The 27,255-nt window shown below is 37.3% G+C and overlaps 5 protein-coding genes and 1 non-coding gene across 7 annotated transcripts; 3 read left to right on the top strand and 3 right to left on the bottom strand.

Annotated features, from left to right (window-relative positions):
• Positions 1-2,787: 2,787 nt before the first annotated feature.
• LOC149036025 (zinc finger protein 862-like) lies at positions 2,788-6,861 on the top strand. Its single transcript, XM_089189178.1, has 2 exons — positions 2,788-3,180; positions 3,694-6,861. Exon 2 carries the CDS (start codon positions 3,759-3,761, stop codon positions 6,246-6,248), a length of 2,490 nt encoding a protein of 829 aa, XP_089045304.1. The 5' UTR covers positions 2,788-3,180; positions 3,694-3,758; the 3' UTR covers positions 6,249-6,861.
• Positions 6,862-8,148: 1,287 nt separating this feature from the next.
• LOC113676726 (uncharacterized) lies at positions 8,149-11,746 on the bottom strand. Its single transcript, XM_027193422.2, has 3 exons — positions 11,594-11,746; positions 10,159-10,267; positions 8,149-8,793 (listed from the first exon to the last, which is right to left on the bottom strand). Exons 1-3 carry the CDS (start codon positions 11,714-11,716, stop codon positions 8,450-8,452), a joined length of 576 nt encoding a protein of 191 aa, XP_027049223.2. The 5' UTR covers positions 11,717-11,746; the 3' UTR covers positions 8,149-8,449.
• A 52-nt stretch (positions 11,747-11,798) lies between these two features.
• LOC113676704 (protein-L-isoaspartate(D-aspartate) O-methyltransferase) lies at positions 11,799-15,520 on the top strand. The gene is made up of 3 exons (XM_027193389.2): positions 11,799-12,256; positions 12,892-13,077; positions 13,879-15,520. The coding sequence occupies exons 1-3, from the start codon at positions 11,821-11,823 to the stop codon at positions 14,106-14,108; spliced, it is 852 nt and encodes a 283-aa protein (XP_027049190.2). The 5' UTR covers positions 11,799-11,820; the 3' UTR covers positions 14,109-15,520.
• LOC113676705 (uncharacterized) lies at positions 14,994-17,920 on the bottom strand. Its single transcript, XM_027193391.2, has 3 exons — positions 17,515-17,920; positions 15,982-16,169; positions 14,994-15,590 (listed from the first exon to the last, which is right to left on the bottom strand). Exons 1-3 carry the CDS (start codon positions 17,900-17,902, stop codon positions 15,429-15,431), a joined length of 738 nt encoding a protein of 245 aa, XP_027049192.2. The 5' UTR covers positions 17,903-17,920; the 3' UTR covers positions 14,994-15,428.
• Positions 17,921-18,532: 612 nt separating this feature from the next.
• Positions 18,533-18,605, top strand: Trnav-cac (transfer RNA valine (anticodon CAC)). The gene has a single exon. It is a non-coding gene; the product is annotated as a tRNA-Val (tRNA).
• Positions 18,606-19,627: 1,022 nt separating this feature from the next.
• LOC113676727 (uncharacterized) lies at positions 19,628-27,249 on the bottom strand. Of its 2 annotated transcripts, none has more exons than XM_027193423.2 (7): positions 26,846-27,249; positions 22,617-22,678; positions 22,126-22,188; positions 21,716-21,792; positions 21,065-21,109; positions 20,624-20,677; positions 19,628-20,505 (listed from the first exon to the last, which is right to left on the bottom strand). In XM_027193423.2, the coding sequence occupies exons 1-7, from the start codon at positions 27,086-27,088 to the stop codon at positions 20,426-20,428; spliced, it is 624 nt and encodes a 207-aa protein (XP_027049224.2). In that variant the 5' UTR covers positions 27,089-27,249; the 3' UTR covers positions 19,628-20,425. The 2 variants fall into 2 exon arrangements, with proteins under 2 accessions (XP_027049224.2, XP_027049225.2); XM_027193424.2 differs by having other exon boundaries at positions 26,897-27,244.
• Between the last annotated feature and the right edge of the window lie 6 nt (positions 27,250-27,255).

Raw genomic sequence — 27,255 nt, 5'->3', positions numbered from 1 at the left:
CTCACTCATTCCACTTTGGCATATGGAGAAATTCTAGTAAAAGGTTAACTTAAAGGGTGCCTTATACCCTACTGTTGAAGTGGATCATTTAAACCATGAATGCTTTTCATGTTTATTTGGTTTGATATCTTATGATTTGATTTTTTTTAAAGTCTTATCACCTCAAAACTTTTCCACAGAGGGCTAAAAACGACCAATATTTATGTAAGTTAAATCTCCCAAAGCAAAATGGTTTACGAATCACATTTACTTGGTTCTTGGTTATGATGTATTGGAGGACAGACGCATACATGATGTTACCATGACAACATTTTTGCTTCTTTAAAACAAATAAATTGCATGTCACCGTGGGTCTGTTCAATAATAGATCACAGATGACGTTTAAATGTGGTAAGAACAACACAGTGGTAGATGAAGCACAGCTAGGTGTGTCTGATGTTCTTGGCACATTTTGACGTAATCTGTGATCTTTAACTGAACAAACCTACAAAAACCATGGAAACTATTTGTGTTATATACTAAAGAAGCAAAATGCTGTCATGGTAACACCATGTATGCGTCTGCCCTCCAATACATCTTAACTAAGAAGCATTTAAAACACGTGTAAAATTCAGCCTATTATATCACTACATGTGGGTTCACCATGGTATATTTTTTTCCATTGAGGATCAACGCCCACGAGAAATTCTTCAATCTCGTCGAAAGGAGAGTAAATTGACACTTTCACGATCAGGAAAAAAGTATATATACCTGTAAATTCCAGAAAATTTTCCTCATAAACCGATGGGAATGTTCTGATAAGAACTAACTTTTTCTCAGACTGAAATAAAAAATTCGATGAAAGAGACGTTTGGCCGAGATAAACTTCTAAAACCCTTTCTACCGTCTGTTCACGCGAATTTCTGTCTATTTCGGAAAATGAGCACATTATTCACATGGACTATCCTAAAGTTATTTTTCCCGGAAAGTAACGATCAAGATTTGATCTGATTTCCTTTGGTGTCGAGGGTCGCTATGTTTGCAACTGATAGGGAACGTCGCATCTCTAAAGCGCTTATGTCAGTTTGTACGGGTTTGTTATGAGTGCTGTTTAGAAAACCAAGTCTTGAGCAAGCAGTAACGAAGTTAGCAATTTACTGAATCTCGAAATAGCAAACTCAGAGTAATCAAGACATGTAATATGAACAAAGTTTTAAATTATAATTAGTCACTGATAACTCAAAGTAAGAATAGGCAAACTACCTAAACTACGAAAAGTATCTGAAGCCCTTACGTCACATCATGAGAGACTTCAATGATCTATTTGGAGATCCTCGCAGAAGTCTCTACATTCAAAGCTGTTAAAATTGCGAAATAATTTCACACGTACGCCCTCACGTCACGTAATGAGAGACTTCAATAATCTATTTCGAGATTCTCGCAGGAGTCTCAACATTCAAAGCTGTTAAAATTGCGTAATAATTCCACACGTATGCGCAACCGTCTCGTCGTCAGTGCCTGGGGTACCTGTGATCCGGGACATGTTGAGGTCCTTCTGATCTTTTCGCCTTTGGTAATTCTTTGTCAAGTTTGTGACAAATTCTGCCCGTAAACCCAGCTTCGTCATCAATTTCTCATAACGAAATATAACTTCCTGCCGGAGACCTTCAATTAGTGTTACCTATTTGGTAAATATTTTTGCTAAAAAAAGCAATTTTTGGTTTTCCATATTTGGAGATTAGCAAAAAAACAACAATTTTCACTTCAGAGCCAAATTGGATGGCAGAAACACCTTTCTGACCACGCCTTTATCTTCTTTCTTCACCTACGTGCAGATGCTCTTACTGCAGACGAAAAGGAACGACGTGAGATGGAGCCATTTTTCAGAGAGTCGTTCAAACGGTTATGTAACCAAGAATTTTAGATCATGTCCCATGCTGTCCTGTCTTTTTTTACCTTTCCTTACTCAAGAAAAAAGTTTTTTGTTTTCGAAAAGTTATTTTCGTGATATTGGTTACGACATTGACCTCTTTGTGAGTGCCGACAGAAACTTTAGGGAGGGGCATCTTAACTCCAGGGACTTCTGTAATCAGCGTGGATTGGGTCGGCCGCAGTCAATCATCTTGTATCATTTCTCTTTATAAGCAGGGAACAAGTTGTTTTTGGTAAACATTACATCTACCTCACGTTAACGATAAGGTTCAAAATTTGACTAAGGCTAAACAGAAAGCCAAAATTGAATTTTTTTAGGATTTCCGAAAAGCAACCATGGCAAAGTTTACTCCAGTCACAAGTAAAGATTCAACGATTAAAGAAACTGGCGTTTCGGAAATCAGGAACTCGCAATCAGATCATGATTTGAGTCTTGAAGATGTACAGGTTGATCTTGAAGGTGGAAACATGAGGCAGAAAACCAAAGAAGAGAACCATACAGATCAGCCGAAAAATCACGAAGATGTGACAGCCAAGAGGATCGAAACTCATTCAAGTCGCGCGGCGCGGGATAGATCGCAGCAGTACGAAGACAGAATGCCGTGGGTAACGAGACGTCGAGTCGGAATCGTTAAGGAAAGTAATGAAGTACTAGTGGAACGAAGAAAGGCAAGGGTTTTGAGAAAGAGATTTGGAGAGGAATTGATTCACGAGACGCCGTCCATTTTTAACAAGAAACTCTAAAGTATGCTGGTTAAAACTAAACAAGATTCAGCGATAAACCCTCACTGATATGAGACGTGATCATTCATGGAAAATTATTTTGAGATACCTTGTGTGACCTTGTGTATGTATGTATATATATATATGTATGTACAGGGTTCTCAGTTGAACCCGTAACCCGTAACACCTGTCACGGGTGTCACAGGTAAGTGTTACGGTTGTCAAAGTGCTTCAACCAGTAGATCAATTCGTCTATCAAATGCAAATAAAAGAACGGCTTTTTGAGTAAATTGCTGGGTAAACTATTGACTGTTAGCTGCTTTCGCAATGTACCTTTCTTCGGTTTTAGTTGTCAAAGTGAATAGCCTTTTTGCAGACCATAGAATGACCGAACAATCGCTTCACGTCTCCGCAACGTTGAATATGGCCGCCATATTGAATTTGTAAATTTGAACCCAGGCCTCTCGCAGATGTCGTCTTTCCAGGTGACATGGCCGCTGCAAAGCGAAAGGCCGACCAGCCGGGGATACTGAACTTTTTCGCAAAGTAAGTGTCATAGTATGTTCAAAAGAGATTTAAAAGAGACCAGTTTCATCTATTTACTTTCGAGACCTCGCTTTAATAGTGAAATTATTTGAGGAGGGTATCGTCGGTGTCCTGTCACGCTGTAAACCGGTGTAAAGGTCGTTCCGGTTTACCGGTTTGAAGTAAGCATTGTTAACTCATGTTTGGTGACCTTTCTCAAGAAGCAGCAAGTTAAATTTTGCAAGTAAAACGTCGGGGATTAGAAAAAATAAACACTGCCTGTAACGACAAATTTAGTTGGTCTGTTCAACAAAATTAACACTGTACACAGGAAGAGTAAATTCTGTAAATTTAATTAGTATTCCAGAATTTGTGGCACTAACTGTTCGCACAATGGCAATTTTATTTTTATACAACAAAAAGTTAATTGAGGATATAGTGAAAGTTCAAAACAAGACAGAGACTAACACTAATATAGTTTAAAAAGTATTTTCTTACAGCTTTTTAAAACTATTTGTAAAATAATTTTTACAGGACCTCTAGGCAAACTGAAGCATTAGCTGTTGGCACAAATGATGTTTCTAAAAATATAGAGGTCAATGACAAATCATCAGCTTCAAACCCCTTGTCAAAACGTCCCCCGCAACAACTGTCCATCGGAAATCCCTCAAGAAGAAATCCTATCATCACTGTCCAGGTTGGATAAGCAGAAGGGGCAAATACACACGTATTATACATGCAAAGAGAAGGACTGCCATTCTCTTTCAGATCCTTCAGGTGGTGCGTTTAAGTTTAACAAAGCTTCTACGGCCTCGGGGAGTCGAATTCACAAATTTCAGCATGGATGGTTGTTCCAAAGATCTGAAAACCATGATGTCTATGAGCCTTCTACTGGAGTTTGGTGGCTGGCCTTCCAAGAAAATGTTGGGATGTTTTGTTTGCTGTGCAGACTCCATGATACATGTACGAAAAGAAACAAGGACTACACGTGGAACACCAAACCATGTGTTAGAATGATAACTCAAGCCATTCAGCTGCACTTCAATAGTGACATGCACCGTTCTGCAATTGAAAAGGAGCATCTCAAGCAAATTTCCCCTTTCCAGAAAGAGCATGAATCAAGGAAGCAATGTGAAAATGAAGTATTGAACAAAGTCTTTATGTCCATCTACTGGTTGGCAAAAGAAGAGATTTCTAACACAAAACTTTTGTCCCTTTTAAACTTGATGGAACGGGCAGGTTTACAAAACCTCAAACATTTTACATATACTGGGGAAGGTACACTGCAAGAAATGTTTCTCATTCTAGGGCAAGTTGTGAAGGACAGAGTAACTGAAAGAGTGAATAAGTCCAAATTTTTTGGCTGTCTTGTTGATGAAGTGACAGACGTTTCTGTTCTTCAACAGTTTGTCACTTTTGTTAAGTACGTCCATGAGGGGAAAAGCAGGACTGAGTTTTTGCACACAGAACATCTGTCTGAAGCTACAGGTAAAGCACTTGCAGAATCCCTTGAAGGTATCCTGGAAAAATGTTCTCTTGACATTTCGAAGATGAAGTCTTGTGTTTCTGATGGGGCCAATGTAATGCTTGGGGCACATAATGGAATGGTCGCACACATCCGAAAGAAAGTCCCTGACCTTGTTAACATTCACTGTGTGTGTCACCGGTTGGCATTGGTGTGTGTCGACACGTGCAAAGAACTGACGTACTTGCTGACCGTGGAAAGATTGCTGAATCAAGTGTGGAAATTTTATGACTACTCTCCTAAGAAAACGGCCAAGTTAGTGATGGTACAAATGGAACTTCTTAAGCTCCTTCCTACTGAGCAAATGGCGCAGGCCAAGAAGAGAGTAAAGAAAGCCAAGAAAGCAGCAGCAACCAGATGGCTTTCACACAAGGCTTCAGTGGAATCTATGAAGCAAGAGTTTGTGGCGCATATTACTGTGTTTGATTTCTTTAAAGAATCAGATGCAACAGCATGTGGTTTGTTAACCCAGACTCGGAATCACAAGTTTATTGGTGCAATTTACATCATGGATGCTGTTTTGCCTCCCCTGGCGATCCTCAGCAAAGCTTTTCAATTTGGGGAACTTAGTTTTGATGCAATTCCTTCAGCAATTTCTGCCTGTATAGCAAAGTTGGATAAAGTTGTGAGTGAGAAAGATGAAATCCTTGCCCAGTTAAGCCAGGATATGGAGGAGAATGGCAAGTTTGGAATGATCGAGCTATCACCTAATGATGCAACTACGCAGTTCCTGAGTCGTCTCTGCGTTTCCTATGTAGAGAACCTAAAGAAGAACATCTCTAGTCGTTTCCCCAACATCCCACTCATAGCTGCTTTCTCGATATTTAATCCAGAGGCCATCCCTGAAAGGAATTCACCAGAGTTCAAAAGATATGGTGAGGAAAAGCTGGCCAAACTGGCAGACCACTTCAGCTCTACATTGGATACTGAAAGGTTAAAATCAGAATGGGATCACTTCAAGTTCATGGCTCTAGAGATAAAGCAGGAGTATTCAACTGTCAGCACAATGCTCAAAACCACGCCAACTGAATGGCTTCTTTCAAAGCTGACAAGTTCAAAGTCCTACAGCTTCATGTTTCCAAACCTTGTCTCGCTAGCAGAATTGGCACAGAGCATACCTGTCACCAATGCCTGGCCCGAGAGAGGAGGCAGTGCAATCAAACGTATTAAAACAAGGCTAAGAAACAGGCTCGCAGACAAGATGCTCGACAGCTTGTTACACTTATCGATCAATGCACCACTTCCTGGCTCAGATGAAGCTTCTGCCATCATACAGGAAGCTTCAACAAGGTTTGTAGCAGCGAAAGAGAGAAGGAAGCTACCTAGCAGACAAGACGTGCAAGAAAGTGAAACAGAAGCTGGTGCTTCAAGTGTAGATCAGAATCGATCTAGTAGAACTGAACTAGAAGTAAGGATACAGCAACTTGAAGATAAACTGGAGGTCGAAATGATTCATGCTGATCACAGCACGCTACTGTTGAAGAATATGCTTCTGCAGTTCTGTCATACTGGATGCGAGAGTGAGCAAGAGGATGGGACAGATGAGAGTGACGATGACAGTTAAAACAGTAAACAAATCACAGTAAATAGTAACAAAGAAAGTGAAGAACACAGTAAATCACTGCCGTTGTGGAGAAGAGTTAGATCAAAGTTGTTGTTCAGATTCATTCATTAACAAATATTTGCGCTATCTTATACTCTTTCTCATTTAGATATATAGCAGTTACTGGGTCAGTGTGGCCTTGAGAATTAGTTTTTGTAAGTGGGTGCCCCCATTTGGAGAGGACTGGTTACCTCATAATTATTTTTGTATAAAATGAATGCCATTAACTCAGAAAGCAAAGCATTGTTATTGCAGGTTAATATTTCATTGAATATTGCAGTGTAGTTTTCAGTTTGATAAGAGATAATTTCAACTTTCCGTAGTTCGAAGCCACTGAACAGATTACAAAATGTACTTAAACTTGTTTGGAGAAAATGAGAAAATATGCCCCCAAAATGAAGGAAAAAGCATTTCTGAGCATCTTAAATAAAAAATTTCCCGGGGGAGCATGCCCCCGGACCCCCCTAGCAGCTTGGGCCCTACGGGCCCAAGTTACACACCCGAAGGGCGTGTATATTAGGGTTACGCCTGTAACTGCCAAAGCAACGGCTGTACAAAATTCTACTGAGAACCCTGATGTATATATATATATATATATATTGTTAAATAAATCTTTACATTGTACCCTTTCGGATTGATAATCATCTCAGCCTCAAGCAACCCTATACTCCTTTCACTCATAATCTGAAATAAGTAAGATATCAATCAATCAGGTGTGGGGAAGAAATGTCATATGAAATAGCTTGTGATAGTGTACTCTGATCGTCCGGGTGAGTGTAGTCCTGAAAAGCACCGTTTTCGGTAATGGTGACTGACATTTCGACAACCTGAGTGTCAGAGTCAGCTTGTCACTTTACTCTGATAATTACTTCTGCTCAAGTTGTTGAAACGTCAGTCGCCACTACCGAAAACAGTCCTTTTCAGGACTACACTCACCCGGACGATCAGAGTACACTATCACATGTTACCCCTGGTTCAAACCATTTACCGTATGAAATGGCTTACTCTGTAAAGTTGAAGTAAGAGTTTCATTATCTCTTGGTTTCAAAAAGTTGAACGATGTAGATAGAATCCAGACCGAGATAGACCTCAGCTGATGATTGGACCGAGGGTTTGATGCTTTTCCTTCCCTTGCCCTTACTCTATCTTCGCCACCATTGGTACTCCAAGTACCACGGTTACCTTTGCGACCATCACTTCAGCTTCGGGTCTGATTACGATACTAACGAGTACACCTCCGTCTGACATTTGAAAGTACAGTTTTACTGAACAAAGATGACTCGCCAACATGACGTTTCCAGTTTAACTTTTGACGCTTCTGTATTATATTTAAGGGGGTTCCGAAGACCATTGACTAATTTCAGACATTTATCGTCAGATACTGGAAAGGACAGCTTTACCTGCAAGGAGAATCTATGGAGTAGGTTTGAGTAAGTACCATTTTCATTTGTCAAAAACCCTCTACCGAATTCAGCAGATTATTACAAACATTTGGGTCTGACTATTCAGTATTTCCTGCCACGTCTAACAGATCAATGTTTCATATCGTGTCTCGCTGTTTCATTAACAATGTGTTGTGTATTTAATACCCCTAAAAGAGTGGAGACAACAATTCGTTCCTTGCTTTTTAAATAATTTGTTCTTCTAATTCGACCAGATGATTAGTTAACTATGTCAGAGGTTTCAATAAAAGCGCTCACCGGCGGTCTACCGCTGCCCATAAGACCTCTTACCGCCGTTTGTTTGGCTTGTAACTAGCCTCTCTTGTTAGGGTTTTGCCTTACGGCCCCTTTTTCGTGCTCAGCCGTATATTACACTTTTGGTAGCCGCCTATGGAAAAAGTCAATGAAACTCCACTATATCCTATCAAACGTCGTTTTATTTAGCACCGATACTTTTAAATCAATCAGTTAGTTTCCGATGTCATAGTAAATGGACAATCAGATTGTGTGTATCTCAAATTTTGTTTCTTTGCTTCTTATCACCTTTTTATTTGAAAACGTGCGAATATTTCTGTTTGGTCACTCTGAGGAGTGAAAGGATTAATAATGTAGCCTTGTATGCTACTTTTTGAAGACAGTAATATGACTCTAAATGTTTGTTCTGCTCTGGCAACAACTAATCTTGAGCTTCCTGCCTGTTACCAATCTTTTCTCAACCATTCACATTTTACTTGGTTTTGGTGATGAATTATTCTGATCTTTCTCTTGATTTTCATCAGATTCAGAGGGTTCTGAGCACTGCAGCTCTGCATTCAGTAACTTTCCCCACAGACTACTGTAAGGGTGTGCGACTGTAGTCTTCCTTCCTCTGTTGTCTTCAAGGTCTTTACCCTCATTGGCCCATTTAAAGATTGAACCTTCCAAATTATAAATCCTAATCTTCGATTTTATTTCTTCATAAGCAGGCTTTCTCATTTCAGACAACAACTCCTGAGCAAGAGCGCTTGACCTGTAACCCACAGAACAGTAGCACACAACCTGAACACTGTCTTCAGATGATTTCCCTATAGTGAAAAAATATTTAGTGTATCAGATGGTGTTAGTGCTCGTTTCTGGTTTTTGCTCACCTCTCTTAAAGTGGCTCCAGCTCCATTTTTCTCTGTAAATGTAAGATATTGGCAAAAACAAAATACTGGAACTTTTTAGATATTTAATTTCCAAACACAACTCGACAATTTCATATCGAATTATTTTTCTCTCTCTCTCTGTAGCACTGTCCCTTCTCCCCAGACACATGCTTCTTTTGTAAGTTTTGGTGTACTGCTCTGCCTCCAAGAAATCAATGCTGATTACTACTGCTGCATAAACATACTCTGTACTTATTCAATCATCTAGTTATATATTTATTCATTTATTAATCTGTTTGTTTATCTATCTATCTATTTATTAATCTTTTATGTATGTATTGATTAAAAACATATTGCTATTATTGGTATGGCAAGTAATGTAGTACTAAAAATATTGTAAAAAAAAGCTATTAACATGACAATTGCAATGCCAGTATTCCATGTAATTATTAGTGTTTGAATTAGTATTGTTAGCAGTGTAAACATTATTAGTTGAGCAAGTTTCTGTAGGCTGTAAAGCAAGTTTTTCAAGTTATGTCAGTAATTGTTAGTAGAGTAAGTACTGTAAGTAATGAGTTTTTTAAGTAATGTTAGTATTGTATGTAATCATAATTGACAACTCACACTTCAATAATAAACTGTCGTTTATGCTAGACCTCACAGTCCACAAACCACAGCAGGCCCTTGGTGGGTCATTGTGTTCTAAAACTTAACCCTTACAGTGCTCTTTGCTACCCAGGAGTTTGCAGTAAACAATACTGAAATAGCATCCAAATACAGCATGGTCTCCTTGTCTCTTGATGCTACAAAAGTCAGCAATGAGTAGCAAATGGCACCCTATCAGGGTACTCTAGCACCCTCCAAGGTAGAGAACACCAATGTAAGAAGAGCCCCCCATAAAAACTGACCTCACCTTGATGAAAAACTAGACTTTTAGATCCTGTGTCTTAACCATCAGGTTGTGCAGGGGACCCAGTGGCTTGGTGGCTGTTGTGATGAACTCCAGATCTAAAGCTCAGCTTTCAAGCTCTGCATAAGAACCTGTATTGTAACTTTGAGCAAGACACTTGGCTCTCAAGGTGCACTTCTCCAGCCAAGAGTATACATGCCTACTATTAAATTGTCAGGAGAGCCTGATGAAGTGTTGGGAAGTAATCCTCTGATGTACTAGAGGAGTAGGGAGGCAGGAAAAACAATAGTCCCAGAATAATCTCCACCAAAATGGGTTTCCTAACTCATGAGCTGATTTAATATTAGTTTTTCTTCCCCTGATTAATGGTCATAGGCCTCTCCCTTGCTTACCTGTTTCACAAATAGTTTTCATGAGACTGTCCATGTCTTTTGTTGATGGGTCAACATGCCTGGCACTGCAAAGATGGCTAACTTGAAATTCTTTCTCTTCTCGAACGTCCTTCAAAATAAAATAAATTCATCATTACTTAATAACTTGAGATTGGTTTCACTAAGCCTGGGGCAAAAACAAATGTAGTCAGTAAATCAATCTTGAGTTTTAATAACAACCAGTTGCCCCTTGTTAACAGATGTCTGACAAACAGCCAATCATATATTTGCCTAATGGGTGTAATGAACTTCAACTCCTCGGCTTAGTCTCCTAGCCTCTTTTTGAGCCTGTGTTACTTTCTGTAGTTCAGGCAGCATCAGTATATTTTTAAGCTGATGCCTCTTGACTCATGCAGAAGAAAGAAGGACTGGCCATAGCCGAAGGAGTTGGAAAATTAGTGATATTGTTTACACGTCCCACGCAATTTGGTAGAAAGCAATATGCCAGCAAAGAGGCCAATCAAGCCATTGCTTAATCCTGTCTCCATAACATGAAGCAACTGAATTAAGATAAGAGTATTGGATTGGATGAAGGTTACCCTCCCACCCCCCCCCCCCCCCCCAACAAGCAGAGTGTTTGGTAACAGAACACAACACAATGACCTGAATCTGAACATCTCCAACCAGAGTCCAGTCATCAAACCCGTAAGGCCAACGTGAAATAAGTCCAATGAAAATTATACAATAAGCTCACTTATGCACACATTCTGATTGGTTCTCACTTATGATCTATTGGAGGGCAGACGTATGGATGACATCATAATTAAAACTTTTTTCCCGTATATTTTAATTTTTCATTTATATAAAACAAATAGATTCCAAGTTGCCATGCTTCTGTTCAGTAACAGATCACAGAGGACGTCAAAATGTGGTAAGAACATCAGTGACACACTCGGTTGCACCTCGTGTGCCACTTTTTTGTTCTTACCACGCTTTGACGTCATCTGTGATCTAGTACTGAACAGACACACAGCAACTTGGAATCTATTTGTTAATTATATAATAAGCTCAGTTATGCACGCATTCTGATTGGTTCTCACTTACGATCTATTGGAGGGCAGACGTATAGATGACGTCATCATTAAAACTTTTTTTTCCGTATATTTTAATTCTTTATTATATAAAACAAATAGATTCCAAGTTGCCGTGCTTCTGTTCAGTAATAGATCACAGAGGACGTCAAAATGTGGTAAGAACATCAGTGACACAATCGGCTGCGCCTCGTATGCCACTTTTTTGTTCTTACCACGCTTTGACGTCATCTGTGATCTATTACTGAACAGACACGCGGCAACTTGGAATCTATTTGTTAATTAGATAACTTTTAATACATGTATGTTTAACACGATCGAGCGAATACATGCAAAATCGGAGCAAGGTTTGGGAAAATACTAACCAACAAGACTAACTTCTGACTTGAACTGCCTTTTTTCATAAGCTGCCACAACTCTTCAGTTGAGATATACGGCACCCTAGGGAATCTCGCCTTCACTGTCTCTGTAACCAATTTCATAGCCATGTTGTTGATCGTGAATGTTTCTCATAACACACTATTGCCTTCTGGGAAATATTTTATAGTGCTCAGCCCCAGCCTCTCACTGTTGTTTCGTGTTGTGAATAATAATGAGCTACTGCACTTTGAGGTGTGTGATACTTATGCTATATTATGGCTTGGCTTATGTAATAGCTCAGCAGATAGAAACCGGTTTCTGCGAAGGAAGAAGCTGCCCAGAAGGTGAAGAACGAGCGGAGCAACAGGATCCGGAGCTTACACAAGAACCAGTTCATGCAAGTGGCATGGAGTGGCGCTCGCATGGAAATGACAACGATGATCTTGTTTCTAAGCTTAAGCGGAACAAAATCATCAAATCTCGACGAGTGGAGGACGCTATGAGAAAAGTAGATCGGGGAAACTACTGTAGTATCTCACCGTATATGGATTCTCCTCAGGCGATCGGATATGGCGTGACAATTAGTGCTCCTCATATGCACGCGCACGCTTTGGAGATGCTCAAAGACCATTTGTATGAAGGGGCTAAGGCTTTGGATGTGGGTTCAGGTATGATACAGAAATTTTATCTAATGCAGTCAGAATCTTCCAACAAGGGGGTTATATTAAAGTATTAAAGTGTCTTCCTAGAATTGAAGAGCCATAGTGATTGTTTTGTTAGGAAATTTTTTTCTTTTTTGTCTCATACCTTGGTGTGGGTTGAGGGTTTATTCTACACCCCCTTCTCCTAGCTACACCTTTGTACCCTATCCTTCATATCATAATGCTTACTCAGCTACTTCTTTACATGCTGCTTCCAATGAAGATGAAGTAATCTTTCACAAGCAAACTACCCTTCTAAGGAAAAATTTCTATTGAATTATGAAGCAAATCTGGGGGGTGGGGGGGGGGGGTTTAAAAGCAACTACTAAAATCTTTTTCCATAGAGTCTCAAAAACTTGAATGATGCCAGTAATTAAGTACTCAGTTTTTATTTGGAAAAACTTTCTATCAGCAACCATGTTGAATTTTTAGAGTAGGGTAAGATCTGAGACAAAAATAAATTTCTAACAAGTGGTGGCTTGGTAAATGATAACGAACTTGCAATACTAACTGGCTCACTGTAAATAAGACCCCCTTCAGTCCTTGGGCTGTATCTGTTGAAAAATATTTTATATATCATTCAATAAAATTCTTTGTTTCAGGTAGTGGCTACTTAACTGCATGTATGGCAGAGATGGTAGGAATGAGTGGAAAAGTGATTGGTATTGACCATATTCCTGAACTTGTGGAGATGTCTAAAAAAAATATAAAACAACAAAATTCTGATCTTATGACCAGTGGGAGGATAGTTCTTGTGATAGGGGATGGAAGAAGGGGATATGCAGATGGTAGGTTACCAAAATTATGGAAACAAATGTAACAATAATGGCTGTAAATATATGGGAGCTGGTCATTATGTTGGATCCAAATAAACCTTGTCAACTCAGTTGGAAGAGAGCTGCATGGGTATCATAGAGGTCATGGGTTCAAATCCCATATGGGCCTTAATTTTTTCAGGCCTTATTTCAAATACTAGTTCAGTAGTGTTGATAACTGCGAGGATAGATTCTTTAAATGTAACAATATTTCTGCATATGAAACATTCTCATGCACCTGCCAATGTTGACAATAAGAGTAATAAAGCAATGGACAAATTTCAACCTTGTTTTCTAGAGTGATCCCCTTCTAGAGTTTATTCAAATCAATGAATTGTCCACACAGATTTTCCTTGGATTACTTTTAGAAACATCCAATCATTTATTTAGTTCCAAATTTGTCCATTGCCTCGAAATGAGCTACTTCTCATTATTTAACAACAGCTGGAGATATGTGAAACAACACAGACAAATGTTTGTGGGTCAGGGGAGAAAGTGGGAGTGGTCATGATCTAAAAATTCTGACCCATATCTCATTCATGGGATTTTTGCAGCTGCAGTAGCTAGAAGACAGACTTGCCCTATTGCCTCTGAATTAAGCATATAAATCATGAAAATAAGAGAGATGATAACCACCATAAAAAGCTGTTAATTTGTAAACAAATTCTTCTTGTCAGTACTATACAAAGTGTAAAGAAACATTGTGTAGAATGTGTATACTGATGTAAGGGTGTTAAGATTCAAGGATTAACTGGATACATTTGTTTGTTTCAGAAGCACCATATGATGCAATTCATGTGGGTGCTGCAGCTCACCCCATCCCTGATGCCCTGTTGGAACAACTGAAGCCTGGAGGCAGGCTTTTTATACCTGTAGGCCCCATCAGTGGTGACCAATGGCTTGAACAGATTGACAAGGACAAAGATGGAAATATAGTCCGGCAAAAGTTAATGGGTGTACGATATGTACCTTTAACAGACAGAGAACAACAACATAGACCTTGATCACAACATGTCTCCTTTGTGCAAATATTTTGATATGTAGGGTAATAAGGATGTAAATGTTTGAGATGAGATGGCAGTTGTTCTTCATTGAATACTGCACGGTGCAGAACAAGTGATGGTTGCAGCTAGAACTTAAGGACTGCTGAACTATCAGATACCTCAGCAAAGGGTTGGGTTAGGATGTGGTAATTCTGTTTAATACTAATATCCCATGATATTGTGTGGTAATTTGGATGGTTAGTTGTATTGTACGATAATTCAGCAGGAGACCTGTCACAAATCACTTCTCTATTTGCGTTGTTTTCCTGTCTTATAAGAAATGCATGCAAAATAATGTAATTGGCCAATAAATAACTTATCAGATGTCTTGATGTGTTGTATTGCTGAATATTTTTACTGTGTTTTTTTTAAAATGTATTTTGACTTGCCTTGCAGGCTTATCAAGATACATTATATTTTGTAAAATTACTCAGCAGTACTACACACCAAAATGCCTTATAAGATATAAATGTGTATATGTGTAAAAACCAATGCAGGTTCCATCCTTTGCTCTCTCTCCACTTTTAAGTTGGTTGGAATGTGTGTTAGCTTTTACTCTTAAATTTTTGAGTCAGCTAAGCATGAATGCCTTATGCTTTAAGATTATATTCTCAGAACAGAAAGCATTAGCCTCTTATGGGACACAGTGCATAGAATTTGCAATTTCAATTTTGGGAGAGAAAGGGTTATCAAGCTTCCTCTGTGCAGCATCACCATGGGCACCAGTCTACAAATGTCCATCAGGAACATGGCAACTTGTATTGTGTTTAAATTATTTTCCCAAGATGGTGAAGAACAACAATTGCATTACAGATATACTTCAGAAAAATCAAGCAAATGTCCATATAGTGTCTATTAACTTTCATTTATTTTTTACAAATATCTAAACTACAAAGTTTACCAAAAAACCACAAACATACATGTTACCTTTGATCCTTGCTTCAAAGCAATAATCTCACAGACATAGTTGGACATTAACCTGCCTTTCCAAATTTCAAATACTAACTAAATTAATTTGCAATTTTAAGTGTAGCTTACATCAAACCTACAGCAACAGACAAAATTAACAGCTACCTCCACAAACTTACCATGTTACATTATAACACAACAAAAAATTGAACAACACACTTTATACTGTGCTTTTAACTAGTACAAAGGTATCACCTAAACAGCAAGATCATCAAATTTTTTGTGGTCTAAAAGCATGTTTTCTTTTTCATTTTTACAGATTTGCTAGTTCTGAAAGCTTATGCCCCCAATCATGCCTAAACCCTGTTCAAATCAGTCCTCAGGTTCTGGTAGAAAATATTGTGTAGCCCAAGTGCCTTCAATTCCTTCTACTCTGACAACACAATAAAAATTTTGTGAAAGTATGTCATCACTGTCATCATCTAATTCTCTGATGTCATATGCCTTGTCATATTTGATCTCCAAAACATCAACCTGGTGAATAAAGAACAACAATCCACTGAGTGAGTACAAAGAAAACTATTCAAAGAACTATAATGCCTTTTGAATGTCATTTTATCAGAACACTAATAAAGTTTATGATACACTTGGCAATAATATATACCCACTGCTACAAATTTGATTGCAAGCAAAAGTTAACAACAGTTTTTTATTATTAGTTAAGGAGCACACTTAAAAACGTTTTTACACTGGGTATGGAAACCTTGCCTTCCCTCTTTATTCCCAGGACTCAATTTAAAAGCCATGTGATTGAATCAGGCAACCTGATTGGCTGCCTTTACTAGCAATTTACAGATGAGACAAGAAATAACAGTATTGGGTACCCTGGATGAACAATGTTAATGAATGAGACCTTGCAACTTACCTGTGTTGTATCATTGGTATCTCCTATCATGTCAAATTTTGTAATCTGAAGAACAGGTAGTTTCTTCTCCTCAAAATGTGCTTGAAAAGCTTCGGTGACATCAACCAATGTTTCCCTCATTTCTCCCATAAAACAGAGTTCCATTTTCTTGGGGCTGTCTTTTTTCCTTAAGACATAACCTGGGGTATCTGTAAAATTTCAAAAATAGTATTTTTAAGCCTGATGTATAATACAAAACCTTGTGTTAAGAATCATTTCATGCACCCATGTATCTTCCATAATACAATTCCTAGCAAGCTGACAAGGTGATTTTTTTTTCTCAACAATTAAGGGTTTCTTTTGTTAGTGATCATTTCACTTATTCTCCTGACCATAGTGTGTGATTCAGGGATGATACTGAAGGAGAAATTAGAAACTAGTTTCTCTTAAAAGATCAAAGGGTCAAGAAGAGAAATTTCAGAGTAACCATATCACCATAATAACTATTAGGTCATAACAATATTTCATGTGTACAGGGTGGTATTTCAGATCACTGCTAGGTCTCCAGAGTTAATATCAAACAGATCAGAACCCATCCTCTAATTCCTTTGAGTTCAAAATCATTGGAAAAGTTTATCCTAATTTTAGCATCTCTTAATGTCTTGGTAAAGGTATTCTCAAGTTTATCTTAAACACAAATTTTGCTTTCCCCAATTTTAGATCTGTGTATTTGGATAATAACACATTAGGTGCTAAATCTTCAAACGGTATTACAGATGTTATCTGCTCTAAGTGACTAAGTCAAAGACTTAAAATTATATGATTGAAGCTTATGACGTCAGTGCAACGATCTAGCCACAGACTATTGGTAGATGCCACACAACAGAGTATTTCATCTTTAATGCCTTCCTTAATCACATGCATATAAGTAAAGGATGATATTAATGAACTTACAAGACTAAGACAGCAAACAACTATTTTTCGCTTATCCGTCAAAGATATAAAGCTTTGAGATAGAATAACGCTTAATTCTTTGTACTTTGGCAACTTACAATCAAACGACTAGTTATTTGTTTATAAATTAAATTTGACATCAAGAATCCAAGCGGAAGTGGTTTAAAACACAAGTTTATCAGCTGTGCCGATAAAGAATAGCCAAAATAACCAAAAGATCTGCCAAATCATGAGAGCGTTCCCAACTACAGAAAATTTTCCACGTGCTCCGCGTAAACCTGACAAAAGACGATTAGGAGACAAAAGGGGATTCAACAACACACAAGCTAAATCACGGAGAATTTCTTTTTTAGGTTACATATCTGTCTAAACTTTTTTCTCCTAATAATGATCCGGCGGAAAACATTTATCTCGAAAACACGCTAAACTCGAGCTCAATATTTCAATCAAAATCCTGTAGTCGTGTTCCATCGCGCGCGACTGAACACGCGATTTGATCACGAAACGAGGGATAATAGCAATTTACGAAGCGCCGTGGAAAAATTTTGCAACCTTATCGGAAATTAAGACAAAAAATAGCTGAATAAATAGATAAAATACCTGACGTTGGTTCCTCCAAATCAGCCAGAATGCATTCAACTGTATCCGGTTCTTGTTCCTCATCTTCGACTTCTTCATCGTCTTCGTCGTCATCTTCGCCCTCTGCTCCTCCAGCGCCGTCATTTTCTTCCTCTTCCTCATCATCTTCATCACCTTCCTCGTCTCCTTCTTCATCTCCTACTCCTTCCCCTTCGTAATCTTCATCTTTGTCGTCGTCCTCCTCCTCATCCAGGTCATCTTCTTCGTCTTCATCGTCGCTCGCGCCTTCCTTAGCCGCTACTCGATCACGTGCTTCCACAGCAGCGCGCCGCTTCGCTCGAATATTATTTTCAACTTCTTCTGCCTCCTCCTCTTCTTCTTCACTCGAATGCTTACGCTTCCTTGGCATTTCTAGAATCGAAGAAGCACCTAGGGTGACGTTTGGAAGGAAAATGGGACGAAATAGGCTTGGAAACTGCCTCGAGGGCAAGGAACAAAGGCTGGAAGTAATTAAAGCGCGGAAAATGCCGCGTGGGGGAAATCAAGAAAATTTGAATCTGGACAAAGGACGCCAAATGGACTCCGGGATTAACGTTTCGGAACAATACTTTTTGCACATGTGCGTGAAACAAAGAGCAGTTGTTCATTGAGAAAATTTTTAGGTCAACTGATCCATAGATAAATAGCAAGGAATTGAGAAAGGAAAGAAAGGAGGGAGTGAATTTAGGATGAAGACGGTCGAGACCAAAAAAGTAACCTCAGTGAAGTCTGGGGCGATATATTTTCAACGGGTATTCTTTCTATAAGTCAGGCATAGGAACTCTTGTGTCATAAGAGATAATTGTTGTGGGTCTTAACAGAAGGATAAGAGCTTTGCCAGCTGAGGAATAAAAGGTTTCATCAACTCTTCAGTTCAAGCAGATGTTTAGTCAGTAATTATTTGCATTTATCACAAAGCCGAAAGAGAGAAAACTGAGGGCGATAGGACCAAGGAAAATAAGAATTAATTACTTAAAGTTTCCCATAATATATCGTTGTGGTCTTTGTAGTGTAGTGGTTATCACGTCCGCCTCACACGCGGAAGGTCGCAGGTTCGAGCCCTGCCAAAGACATATTTTTGCCTTCACATTTGAAGACAAATTGTTTTTAGCAAAATTTTTCGGTTGTTTTATTTTGTTTTGTTTTATTTTAGGTAAGATCAGGAGTAGTTTTTCCCATGGTAGCTACAACGTGAAGCTTTCAGAAAAGAATCTAAGTTTAGTAAGGAACGAGAATTCATAACTTATTGGCCACTTTGACTCACTCTGGCGAAATATGCAGTAAGATCGTATATATTTGGGTACAAGATCATTGAGAAGAAATCTGCAGTTGTTGGACCTATAATAAAACTCGTTAGGCTCTAAATAATTCACATCTGTCCCAGTTTTGTTTTTAGATAAAGCGAGAGGTTGAGCTATTCCTGTTCCTGGTTCTTCGGTCTCAATGAACGTGGGAGGTCTAGGTACGAGCACGGAAGTAGACGGTCTGCTACTTTGGTTCAAGTCTAAAAAGATCTTTGGCAAAGATGTTCACACTCAATGGGATGGCGGAAGCGGCAAACGCGATTCTCCCACATTCACGAAAAAATGAATTAAATTGAGATCTCTCTCTACACGAGACACCGTCGGCTCCAAGTTTAAAGAGAGTTGTCTCATGAAGGAGCCACCTCAACCGGGTTAACAGATTCATAGTTGATTGAAACATTTTTTAACTCAGGAATACAGATTGGGCATCTAAAAGAGACTTCCTGAAAAGTAGTGTCCTAGAGCTGAGCTTTCAACATAAAATGGACTAAGGGAAAAAGTACTGGATTCCCAAAATCTCCTGCTGTTTAACCCCCTCCCCCCCCCCCTCAAAGCCTTTGATTAGACACGATGTTTGAATAACATTTTCCTGCAATGTAATTGGAGGAAAGCGAGAGAGGGGGTGGCTGTTGATGGGGCCATAACAAGACTTGGTTCTGGCTGGTTCTCATTTCTTTGGTGTCTCTGAAAAACCGATTTTGACTCTTGAAGAATGCAATCAAGATTACAAAATCCTTCCACAACTGAAAATTCAAACTGACCAACACCATGCAGTGAAAACAAATAAACAGTTTTGTTTGATTTGACATGTAGGATTTAATATAAATAACACTCTTTGATAATTATTGACAGCATTAAACAAGTCACATATTATAATTCAAATATTACAAATGAAGGCAATGCCTTTAAAAACCATAACACCAAAAAGTCATGAAGAAAACAATATTAAAGTTAATAAGTCCATTAATTAGGTTATTACACAATGTTTGGCCCTCGTACATTATTTTAACATTGCAATATTTAAACGCTTTCTTGTAAGCTGTATAATTTTTCAACCAAAGATAGTTGGGATATTTATATATTGGTTTAATTTTGATCCACCAAAAACAGTCTTTTGCCTTTACCTTGTGAACACAAAGGAGTAAGTACCATCAAACCAAATGAAAAAGGAAAAACTAATGAAGTCATACTAATTAGCCCATGGAGTCTTTCTCTGCATTCCCTGTTCGCAGATGAAAGGGAAGCTTGTAGAGATTTTTCAAACTCTGAATGCCACTGGGGCAGCTCAATTTATTAGAGTCCTGACAGCCCGGCAGATTCTAACCAATTATCATGATAAAAAACATACTCAAAGAAACTTCAAGTAGTATTTCACAATATAGCCAATACTGGATTCCATAAAAGTTTCAAGATTTAATAAATAACACATCATTTTCATTTCAATAGTTTTAGTGCAATGCAATGACTTTCTTGATCAAGGGTTCTGAACCTATCCAATTCTGGGATTTCATTATTCTCACCACCAATAACAATTATCACCCAATATTTTGTAATGTCATTAATCAGCCGTAAAAAAGTTATATTCTATGTCACTGAAATGAGGGTATACTCTCAAAGTTATATCCTCTTTGTCCTTTAGTAGCTCTGTATATGTAAATTATGTGATATCCTGCAAAAAAAAAAATTCACAAATTTAGTAATACAGCGTTAAGGGCCCCAGAGTACAAAGTAGAGATGGAAGTGTAGGTATAAAGTTCATATCAGGGTTGAGGGCAATCACCAATTACCTCCAGGGAGAATGCAAATAGCAGCACAAACAAAAAATATCACAATCTTCATTCCTGGATAAGACAAACCAAAAAAATATTAGTTTCATTTGCCCATGATTGCACATCAAAAAATAACCATCAGTGGTAATATTAAGCAATCAGTGATCTTTCTGCCTACAGTAAAAGAGTAAATGAAAAGTTTCTTTTTCTTGTTTGACTTGGTCTGTTGGGATTTTTTACCATTGTAATAAGTTTTGTGTGTGTTCCTTTCGGATGATCAAGTTTAGAACCAATGATCAATTACAGATCATTCAGACCAAAGTGCATCCTTATTTTATGACAAGCTTGAAATGCATTGCCCTGTTTAAAGTGGTCCTTAAATAAAGTCTTATGGGGGGGGGGGGGGGAGGGAGAAGGGTGGACTGATAAGAGCTATTTGAAAATCATAAAATTACAAACCATCCTCTCTCATAGCAGTAAGGATTATTCCAGTTAACAGGAAAGCTGGAAAAGAGGAAGAAGAAAGGGAAAAAGGTAAATTTGCATTGTATAAAAACAAAACAACTTTATCAGTGTGACAGATTTACTGTTGGCCTTGTAGTTGTCACTCAGGCCCACTGATTAAAACTGCTCGCAACAGATATCTAGAAACACACTACATGAATCAATTACAACACAATTACCATAATAAATCATAAAAGGCAGGAGGTAAATCAGTTTGCTATTTACAGACATGGTTGAGGAGTTGAACTAAGGTTTGCCACCCCCCTCCAAAAAAAAAAACAACAACAAAACACAACAAATTCATCTGATGGTGAAAGCAGGATGCAAACCCAGGATCCACTGATTGAAAGCCTACCGTGCTGTCCACACCATCAAATAAGGGTAAAGCAGTTTGTAAGAAATAGGCAATAATGATAGTAAATAGGATGACCCATGTTATTAAAATCATTCTTTCAAACCCAAAAGTTCTTACTTATGGAAAGGACTCAATATTCTTTAAAATATTAATTAAAATTGTTCTTACTATTTATTTCTCTACCAACTTGAACACAGTTTGGTTAATGAAGACTTTTACTTTTTGTAAAATAAAAATAATTATATACACACCAATTCCAGCCACAAACAACAAAAAGGCAGCTGTGACAGTCTTCCAATTTTCTTTAATTCTGGGATGTCTTAACCAACTGCCAAGAAAACAATGCAAGAGAATATCTGAGTTAAGTCTAGGAAACTATTTCACAATTAAGTTCTCAAGCTTGATATACATGATGCCAACAAAGTTCACAAGTTAACAATGGTTCAATAACACTCTTTTGACAATTATTGATGGTGTTAAACACTTCACACATTACAATTCAAATATTACAAATGAAGGCAATGCCTTTAAAACCCATAAAACCAAAAAAACCTTACTATACTAGATTCATCATTGGCCAATTCAATCAGAAACAACTACACATTTTGCAAATTATATGACTCTGATACAGATTATATATTCAAAAAAAGTATATACTTACAAAAGTGTTTCTTTCTTGAAACCACTTACATCTTCTTGAGAATCAAATCCAAACGAACTTGCACTGTAAAAAATTAAAACCTAGGTCAAGGCGCAATATGATAACCATGACTGACAAAAAGAGTTATTATTTTATATTTGAGGAAACATGCATTGATAAGTTTTTTTTTTCTCTTGCTATACTTTATATTAAACTCTCTAAATGAAACTGGTTTTTTTTTTAGTTTTGTTAACACATAATTTCCTCTTTTTTATTGTAATCCATAAGAACGCCCAAAGACTACCAACAGTTGACAACCAAACCATATTTCTTTTTGGAAGTTATTATGGTTCAAATAACAACTACAAATAGTCCTGAGAATGTTTTCACTTTAACCCACTATAAAGGAATGGAGAACAGCAAATCAACCATCACTTTTGAGGGTGAGTTTGAATTAATACTTGATGTAGATAATTTCACTTTTTGTGCTTTTTCATCAATTTCACACATACCCAACACTTTCAGTCTTCCTCCTTTCAGAACTTGCTCCAAATGAACTTGAAGAGGCTTGGAACTATAAAAAAAAATAGTAGGATCACACTAAATGATAGTGCTACCAATATACAGTTAAGATGGTAAGCTCACTTTAAACCCAGTACTTCTCAAGTAATTGACTGATTTTACAGACCTCAGCAGCCATAAGGTACGTTACAAGGCACATAAAAAACCTCAGCATTGATCTAAGTGCAACCAAGTGTTCACCACAGTAATATTGTATATGTTGTTATTCAATTTTATCCTTGGTTCAAATTTTATTTCCCTTTGTTTCAAACTCATTATCATACATTATAGTACTCAAAAATAAAAGAAAAGAAAATTCGAACCATGGATGAAACTGAACCACAACATACATACACATTCAAACTCATTATCAAGCATTACAATACCCAAAAATAAAAGAAAAGAAAATTTGAACCAAGAATAAAATTTAACAACAACATATACTACTGAGAAGACCTGAAACAGTCTTCAGCAAAATAATTTTTTGCTTGAAATTGAATTCTGATATCAAGCCAATTATTTGATGATAGGAATTCGTAAGGTATCAGAAAGGAAAATTAGCATTTTCATTTAAACTGAGATGGTGTGAAAATTATGTATAGTATCCCTGTAAAAGTACACATTCTCTTGTGGCTTATTAAACACTGAATTCTGATATTTCATTTCATTTCATAATTTTTACCACTGAACAGAATGGGAGCTTATTCTTTCATGCTGAGAAGTTCTAGAAGACAAGTTTATTTTGACAATGCATTTTGATCAACATGTTTCTTTTTTATGATCTGCACATATTGAACTAAAAAAGTGTCTGGTATTTTTATTTTAATATCTGATTATTTTTTAATCATTTTTTAAACTTTAAAGTAGTGCTTTTGAACAAAGTTTTTATTGTAGATGCTATATCTCAAGAAAAAAGGAAAAAATCTAAAATCCAGGACATCCTTTTGGGGATCATTACCTATACTTCCAACATTATCTTTAAGTTTCATGAAAAACCAGCTGAATACCAGCCAAGAATAAACTATTGAGAGATTAGAACTCAAACCAAAACACTTAACCAGGAAAAGAAACTTGAAATTTCATAAATGTGTCTCCACTTCACAACTGGGAAGGCTGTTTTGCAATCACATTGAAGCAAGCCCTTTGACACTGTTCTGCTTGTCAGCACTGTTGCATGCTAGAGAGCAAAGACCTAACACAATTTGTAAGGAATTATGTCGAGAAGGTTAAGTGTAGCACATGTGAATATGTACTAGCTATCTATGTCGAAATGGAAGGTGCTTCAACCAGCAAAAAGAGGAAAGAAGAGATCAAGCAAAGGAAGGAAAGCTTCACTGGAAACACAACCCAGCTTTTCAACGATTGATGCTTGAAGTGCAATGCTAACTGAATGATGATTTACTACTGGCAATATTTTTTGCAAACTTAAGTCTATGGCAATTTCAATAGAAATAGACTCTGGCCACTGCATCTCTTAAGTCTGATAGGAGACACTATCACTATCAGTGAACAATATTCTGCTCTAATGCAAACTGCTAATAAATTTTCCTTTATCCACAATAGCAAAAGGGACTTGTCACTTTTGGACATGACAACAGCTTGAAAACAACACTTGAGTAGCAAAAACAATCTCTCTAGCTTTTGGAAAGAAATAATGTAGACTTGACAATGAATAAGCAATTTTGCCACTGTACAAAACTGTATAGCGTGCATAGTAAATCAGCAGTGGAAATCATTGGTTAGGTAATGACATTGACATGAAGTGTCATCAATCTAACACCTTTTGTTCTACTCTCAAATCACTTTTTGCTTTTTATCTCCTGAAGTAAAAAAGATACCAAAATAAAATTTTAAGAAGTTGAAAGATCTTTTTCATTTTTAGATGTCATATTTTCAAGTAATTAAAAAAATGATTTTTACCTTCTGTGATACCTTGATGTAATAACATAATTATACATTTTGCCTCTTTCATTAATGCAAAAATCTATTATTTGTCTTTCCAGACATAAGACCAAAATGCAGTGAAAAAAATTAATTAATTAAATACAGAAAGAATGTTTCAATACAAAGCCAAGCTTACAATGCACAATTTAAGTAAATGACATATCTCAGAATTCTCATTATTTATTTATAACTAGCATCATGAATTATACACAGTATTAAGAACTGAAAGTATAATTTACCAAGAGAGGGATCTTCACTGAAAAAATATCGTTATGATGCTAAATGCTTAATATTAAAAAATTTTTATCAAATATTCACTAGTATTAAGTTCTGGATGCTTCCTTTTTATTGTTGAATATATAAGCAGGAAACATACACCCATCTGTTTGCTGGATCTTATTCACAACTTATGTTCTATAGTCAAAGCAAATTTTCTAAAAAGGTTTTTGTCCTTTAGGAAAGTAATTATAATATTTAAACTACTAATAAAAATTTAAATTTTCTTAATACACACTGCTCCTAAATGGTGAAAATTTGACTTTTCCACTCACTTTATTTAGTTCAACAATGGTATTTAACATAACAATTATATAAAGAAACAGTCATGATTTTTCTTTAGATTTTCACACTATTGCCATGAAAATATTTTTGAAACTGTTTTGTTTTTGCTGTCAGAATATAACTGTTACCATTACTGAGACTAATTACTAAATAATAATTTAAATTTTATGATAGTTGTATCAAATTCCGTCTATAACCTGCACCTGCTCAATCTGACTACACTGAACTGTCAAGCTGTCAATAGCACATGCAAAATGTGTTATGTTGCATACTAAGAAATTCAAACCCGGGGGGAAGTATATTCCCTTATTTGTGCCACCTCTCCCCTTTTAGCTCCCTGTGCTTGATACCTTAAAAGGTTGCTATGCCATAATGTGTACAATTTTTGTCTTTATCAATGTCAGTAGAAAAATGATAGGATTTTTAACTTGAACAGGATCATGGTTTAAAGACCATAAGCTGCAGACCAATCTTAACTATTCCCTTATGGTTCAGCAGCAGTTGTGCAAAGGCATGGAGTGAAGGCAAGCAAATAAGTCGAGGGCAGTGGGGAAAGAGCTACCTTTATTATTTTTCAGCCAGCTTTAACTACCGCCCACTAGGATATCAAGAGAAAGGGAGGCAGTGACACATCTACAGCTACAAAGGGGTCTAGGAGTCTCCGAACCAAACCTCCCTTAAAATGTGCCCCTTCCCCACTGGTTCAAACACAATCCTTGACAATGCTCAAGGATAATTCATCTTACACTTACCCTGGTGTTTCTCAGACATTATTACTTTTTTGTCTTTTTGTAACCTTTGATGTTGTTGTAATCATGACAGAAGGTACATGTAAACAGACAGTAGGCCAATCTTTTTAAATATTTTCATTTTGAGGAGAATCAGATGCTTCCTCTAGATCTAATAACCTTTAAAGAACAAGTTCTGGTTGGTTTTGACATTTCCTATTAACTACGGTTATGACATTTCCTAGTAACAAGGTACTAGTGTGGTTAGGGCAAACCTAGTTTTTAACATCTCACTGAATCAATGTACTCTCTATTGCATAATTCCACATTGTTTGTAGCATGTTACCAAGGTGGATCCTGGAGCTCTGTTCCCTTTGGTAACTCTCTACTTAAGACACCTCAGCTTTAAAGGGGCAAAACAAAGTGAGATATCAACCCACACAAAGAGGGACAGAGAACAGAAATGTTAATTTTATATTTACATTTTAGTATGTTAATTATAAATTTACATTTTAGTATGTTAATTTTAAAGTTTATTGAGAATTTAAAATTAATATTATCATAACAAGAGCCAGAAGACACAGAGCCAGCAATTAAGGTTCAACATAAAAGACAATAATTTGGTGGAATTGACCCGAAAAAATTGATGACTTTCGGTTTCCAGCGATGTTTATGTCTGCTATTTTAGGTTTGCGATTATTTAGAGATAGAGACTTGCTTTATTCTTAAGTTCTTTGGATTATCACACAAAGTTTGTCAGTCATAAATAAATAAAGATCACTGCACAGTGTGTACGTGAGAGACCAAGTAAGAAACCAGGCGTTGGATATTGGTGATGAAAAAAACGAAGACAAATGCATTAGAGCATCCGTGCAAGAAATGCCTGTTATCCGTTACTTTAAGTCACACGCGCGCATGTACGAAATGTTGTGTCGAAATCGTTTTACCTTATTTGCTGACCATATATCTCCATACCCTAGATCCTTGTCTTCACTTACTTCTCCGCTCTTTCCGGAATATTCTTGATCATTTTGTACCTGGACGTTCGGCTCAATCGGTCTTGGAATTCGCCCCTTTTTCTTGAATTTTTTCGTTCGCAACGCTATATCGGCATCTTCTTCGTTGTCTAAGTCCTCCGAACTCGAGTTCAACAGTTCGTTTTGCTTGCTATACGGCACATTTGATGCCATGGGTATCGCCACAAAGAAGATCTACCAAGCTAGACCATGATTTACGCAATAAAAACTTGATTTAATGGACGTCGCTTTCCTCTCCGGGAAAAATTTTAACGACCAATCTTCTTGTTATCATTTGACAGTGGCCTCTCTTTGGTGTATACGCCTTTCTGGCTGAGAGA

This window comes from Pocillopora damicornis, chromosome 12 (assembly GCF_964200805.1).
Source record: "Pocillopora damicornis chromosome 12, jaPocDami1.2, whole genome shotgun sequence".
NCBI lineage: Eukaryota > Metazoa > Cnidaria > Anthozoa > Scleractinia > Pocilloporidae > Pocillopora > Pocillopora damicornis.
The sequence above is the reverse complement of the archived record's forward strand: the minus strand, read 5'-3'. Positions and strand labels throughout refer to the sequence as shown.

What these genes read in the sequence shown, in the direction of transcription:
- LOC113676705 (XM_027193391.2), bottom strand. Translation starts at nt 17,902, where the DNA reads ATGCCAAGGAAGCGTAAGCATTCGAGTGAAGAAGAAGAGGAGGAGGCA. An exon ending in TTTGGAGGAACCAACGTCAG is followed by an intron (nt 16,170 to 17,514) that starts GTATTTTATCTA and finishes GAAATTTTACAG; the next exon opens with ATACCCCAGGTTATGTCTTA. An exon ending in ATACCAATGATACAACACAG is followed by an intron (nt 15,591 to 15,981) that starts GTAAGTTGCAAG and finishes TTTATTCACCAG; the next exon opens with GTTGATGTTTTGGAGATCAA.
- LOC113676704 (XM_027193389.2), top strand. Translation starts at nt 11,821, where the DNA reads ATGAGCTACTGCACTTTGAGGTGTGTGATACTTATGCTATATTATGGC. An exon ending in GGCTTTGGATGTGGGTTCAG is followed by an intron (nt 12,257 to 12,891) that starts GTATGATACAGA and finishes TCTTTGTTTCAG; the next exon opens with GTAGTGGCTACTTAACTGCA. An exon ending in AAGAAGGGGATATGCAGATG is followed by an intron (nt 13,078 to 13,878) that starts GTAGGTTACCAA and finishes TGTTTGTTTCAG; the next exon opens with AAGCACCATATGATGCAATT.
- LOC113676727 (XM_027193423.2), bottom strand. Translation starts at nt 27,088, where the DNA reads ATGGCATCAAATGTGCCGTATAGCAAGCAAAACGAACTGTTGAACTCG. An exon ending in TTCAAGAAAGAAACACTTTT is followed by an intron (nt 21,793 to 22,125) that starts GTAAGTATATAC and finishes TTTTCTTGGCAG; the next exon opens with TTGGTTAAGACATCCCAGAA. An exon ending in GTTGTTTGTGGCTGGAATTG is followed by an intron (nt 21,110 to 21,715) that starts GTGTGTATATAA and finishes CCTCTTTTCCAG; the next exon opens with CTTTCCTGTTAACTGGAATA.
- LOC149036025 (XM_089189178.1), top strand. Translation starts at nt 3,759, where the DNA reads ATGACAAATCATCAGCTTCAAACCCCTTGTCAAAACGTCCCCCGCAAC.
- LOC113676726 (XM_027193422.2), bottom strand. Translation starts at nt 11,716, where the DNA reads ATGGCTATGAAATTGGTTACAGAGACAGTGAAGGCGAGATTCCCTAGG. An exon ending in GTCAGAAGTTAGTCTTGTTG is followed by an intron (nt 10,268 to 11,593) that starts GTTAGTATTTTC and finishes TTTATTTTGAAG; the next exon opens with GACGTTCGAGAAGAGAAAGA. An exon ending in GAAAACTATTTGTGAAACAG is followed by an intron (nt 8,794 to 10,158) that starts GTAAGCAAGGGA and finishes TTTTCACTATAG; the next exon opens with GGAAATCATCTGAAGACAGT.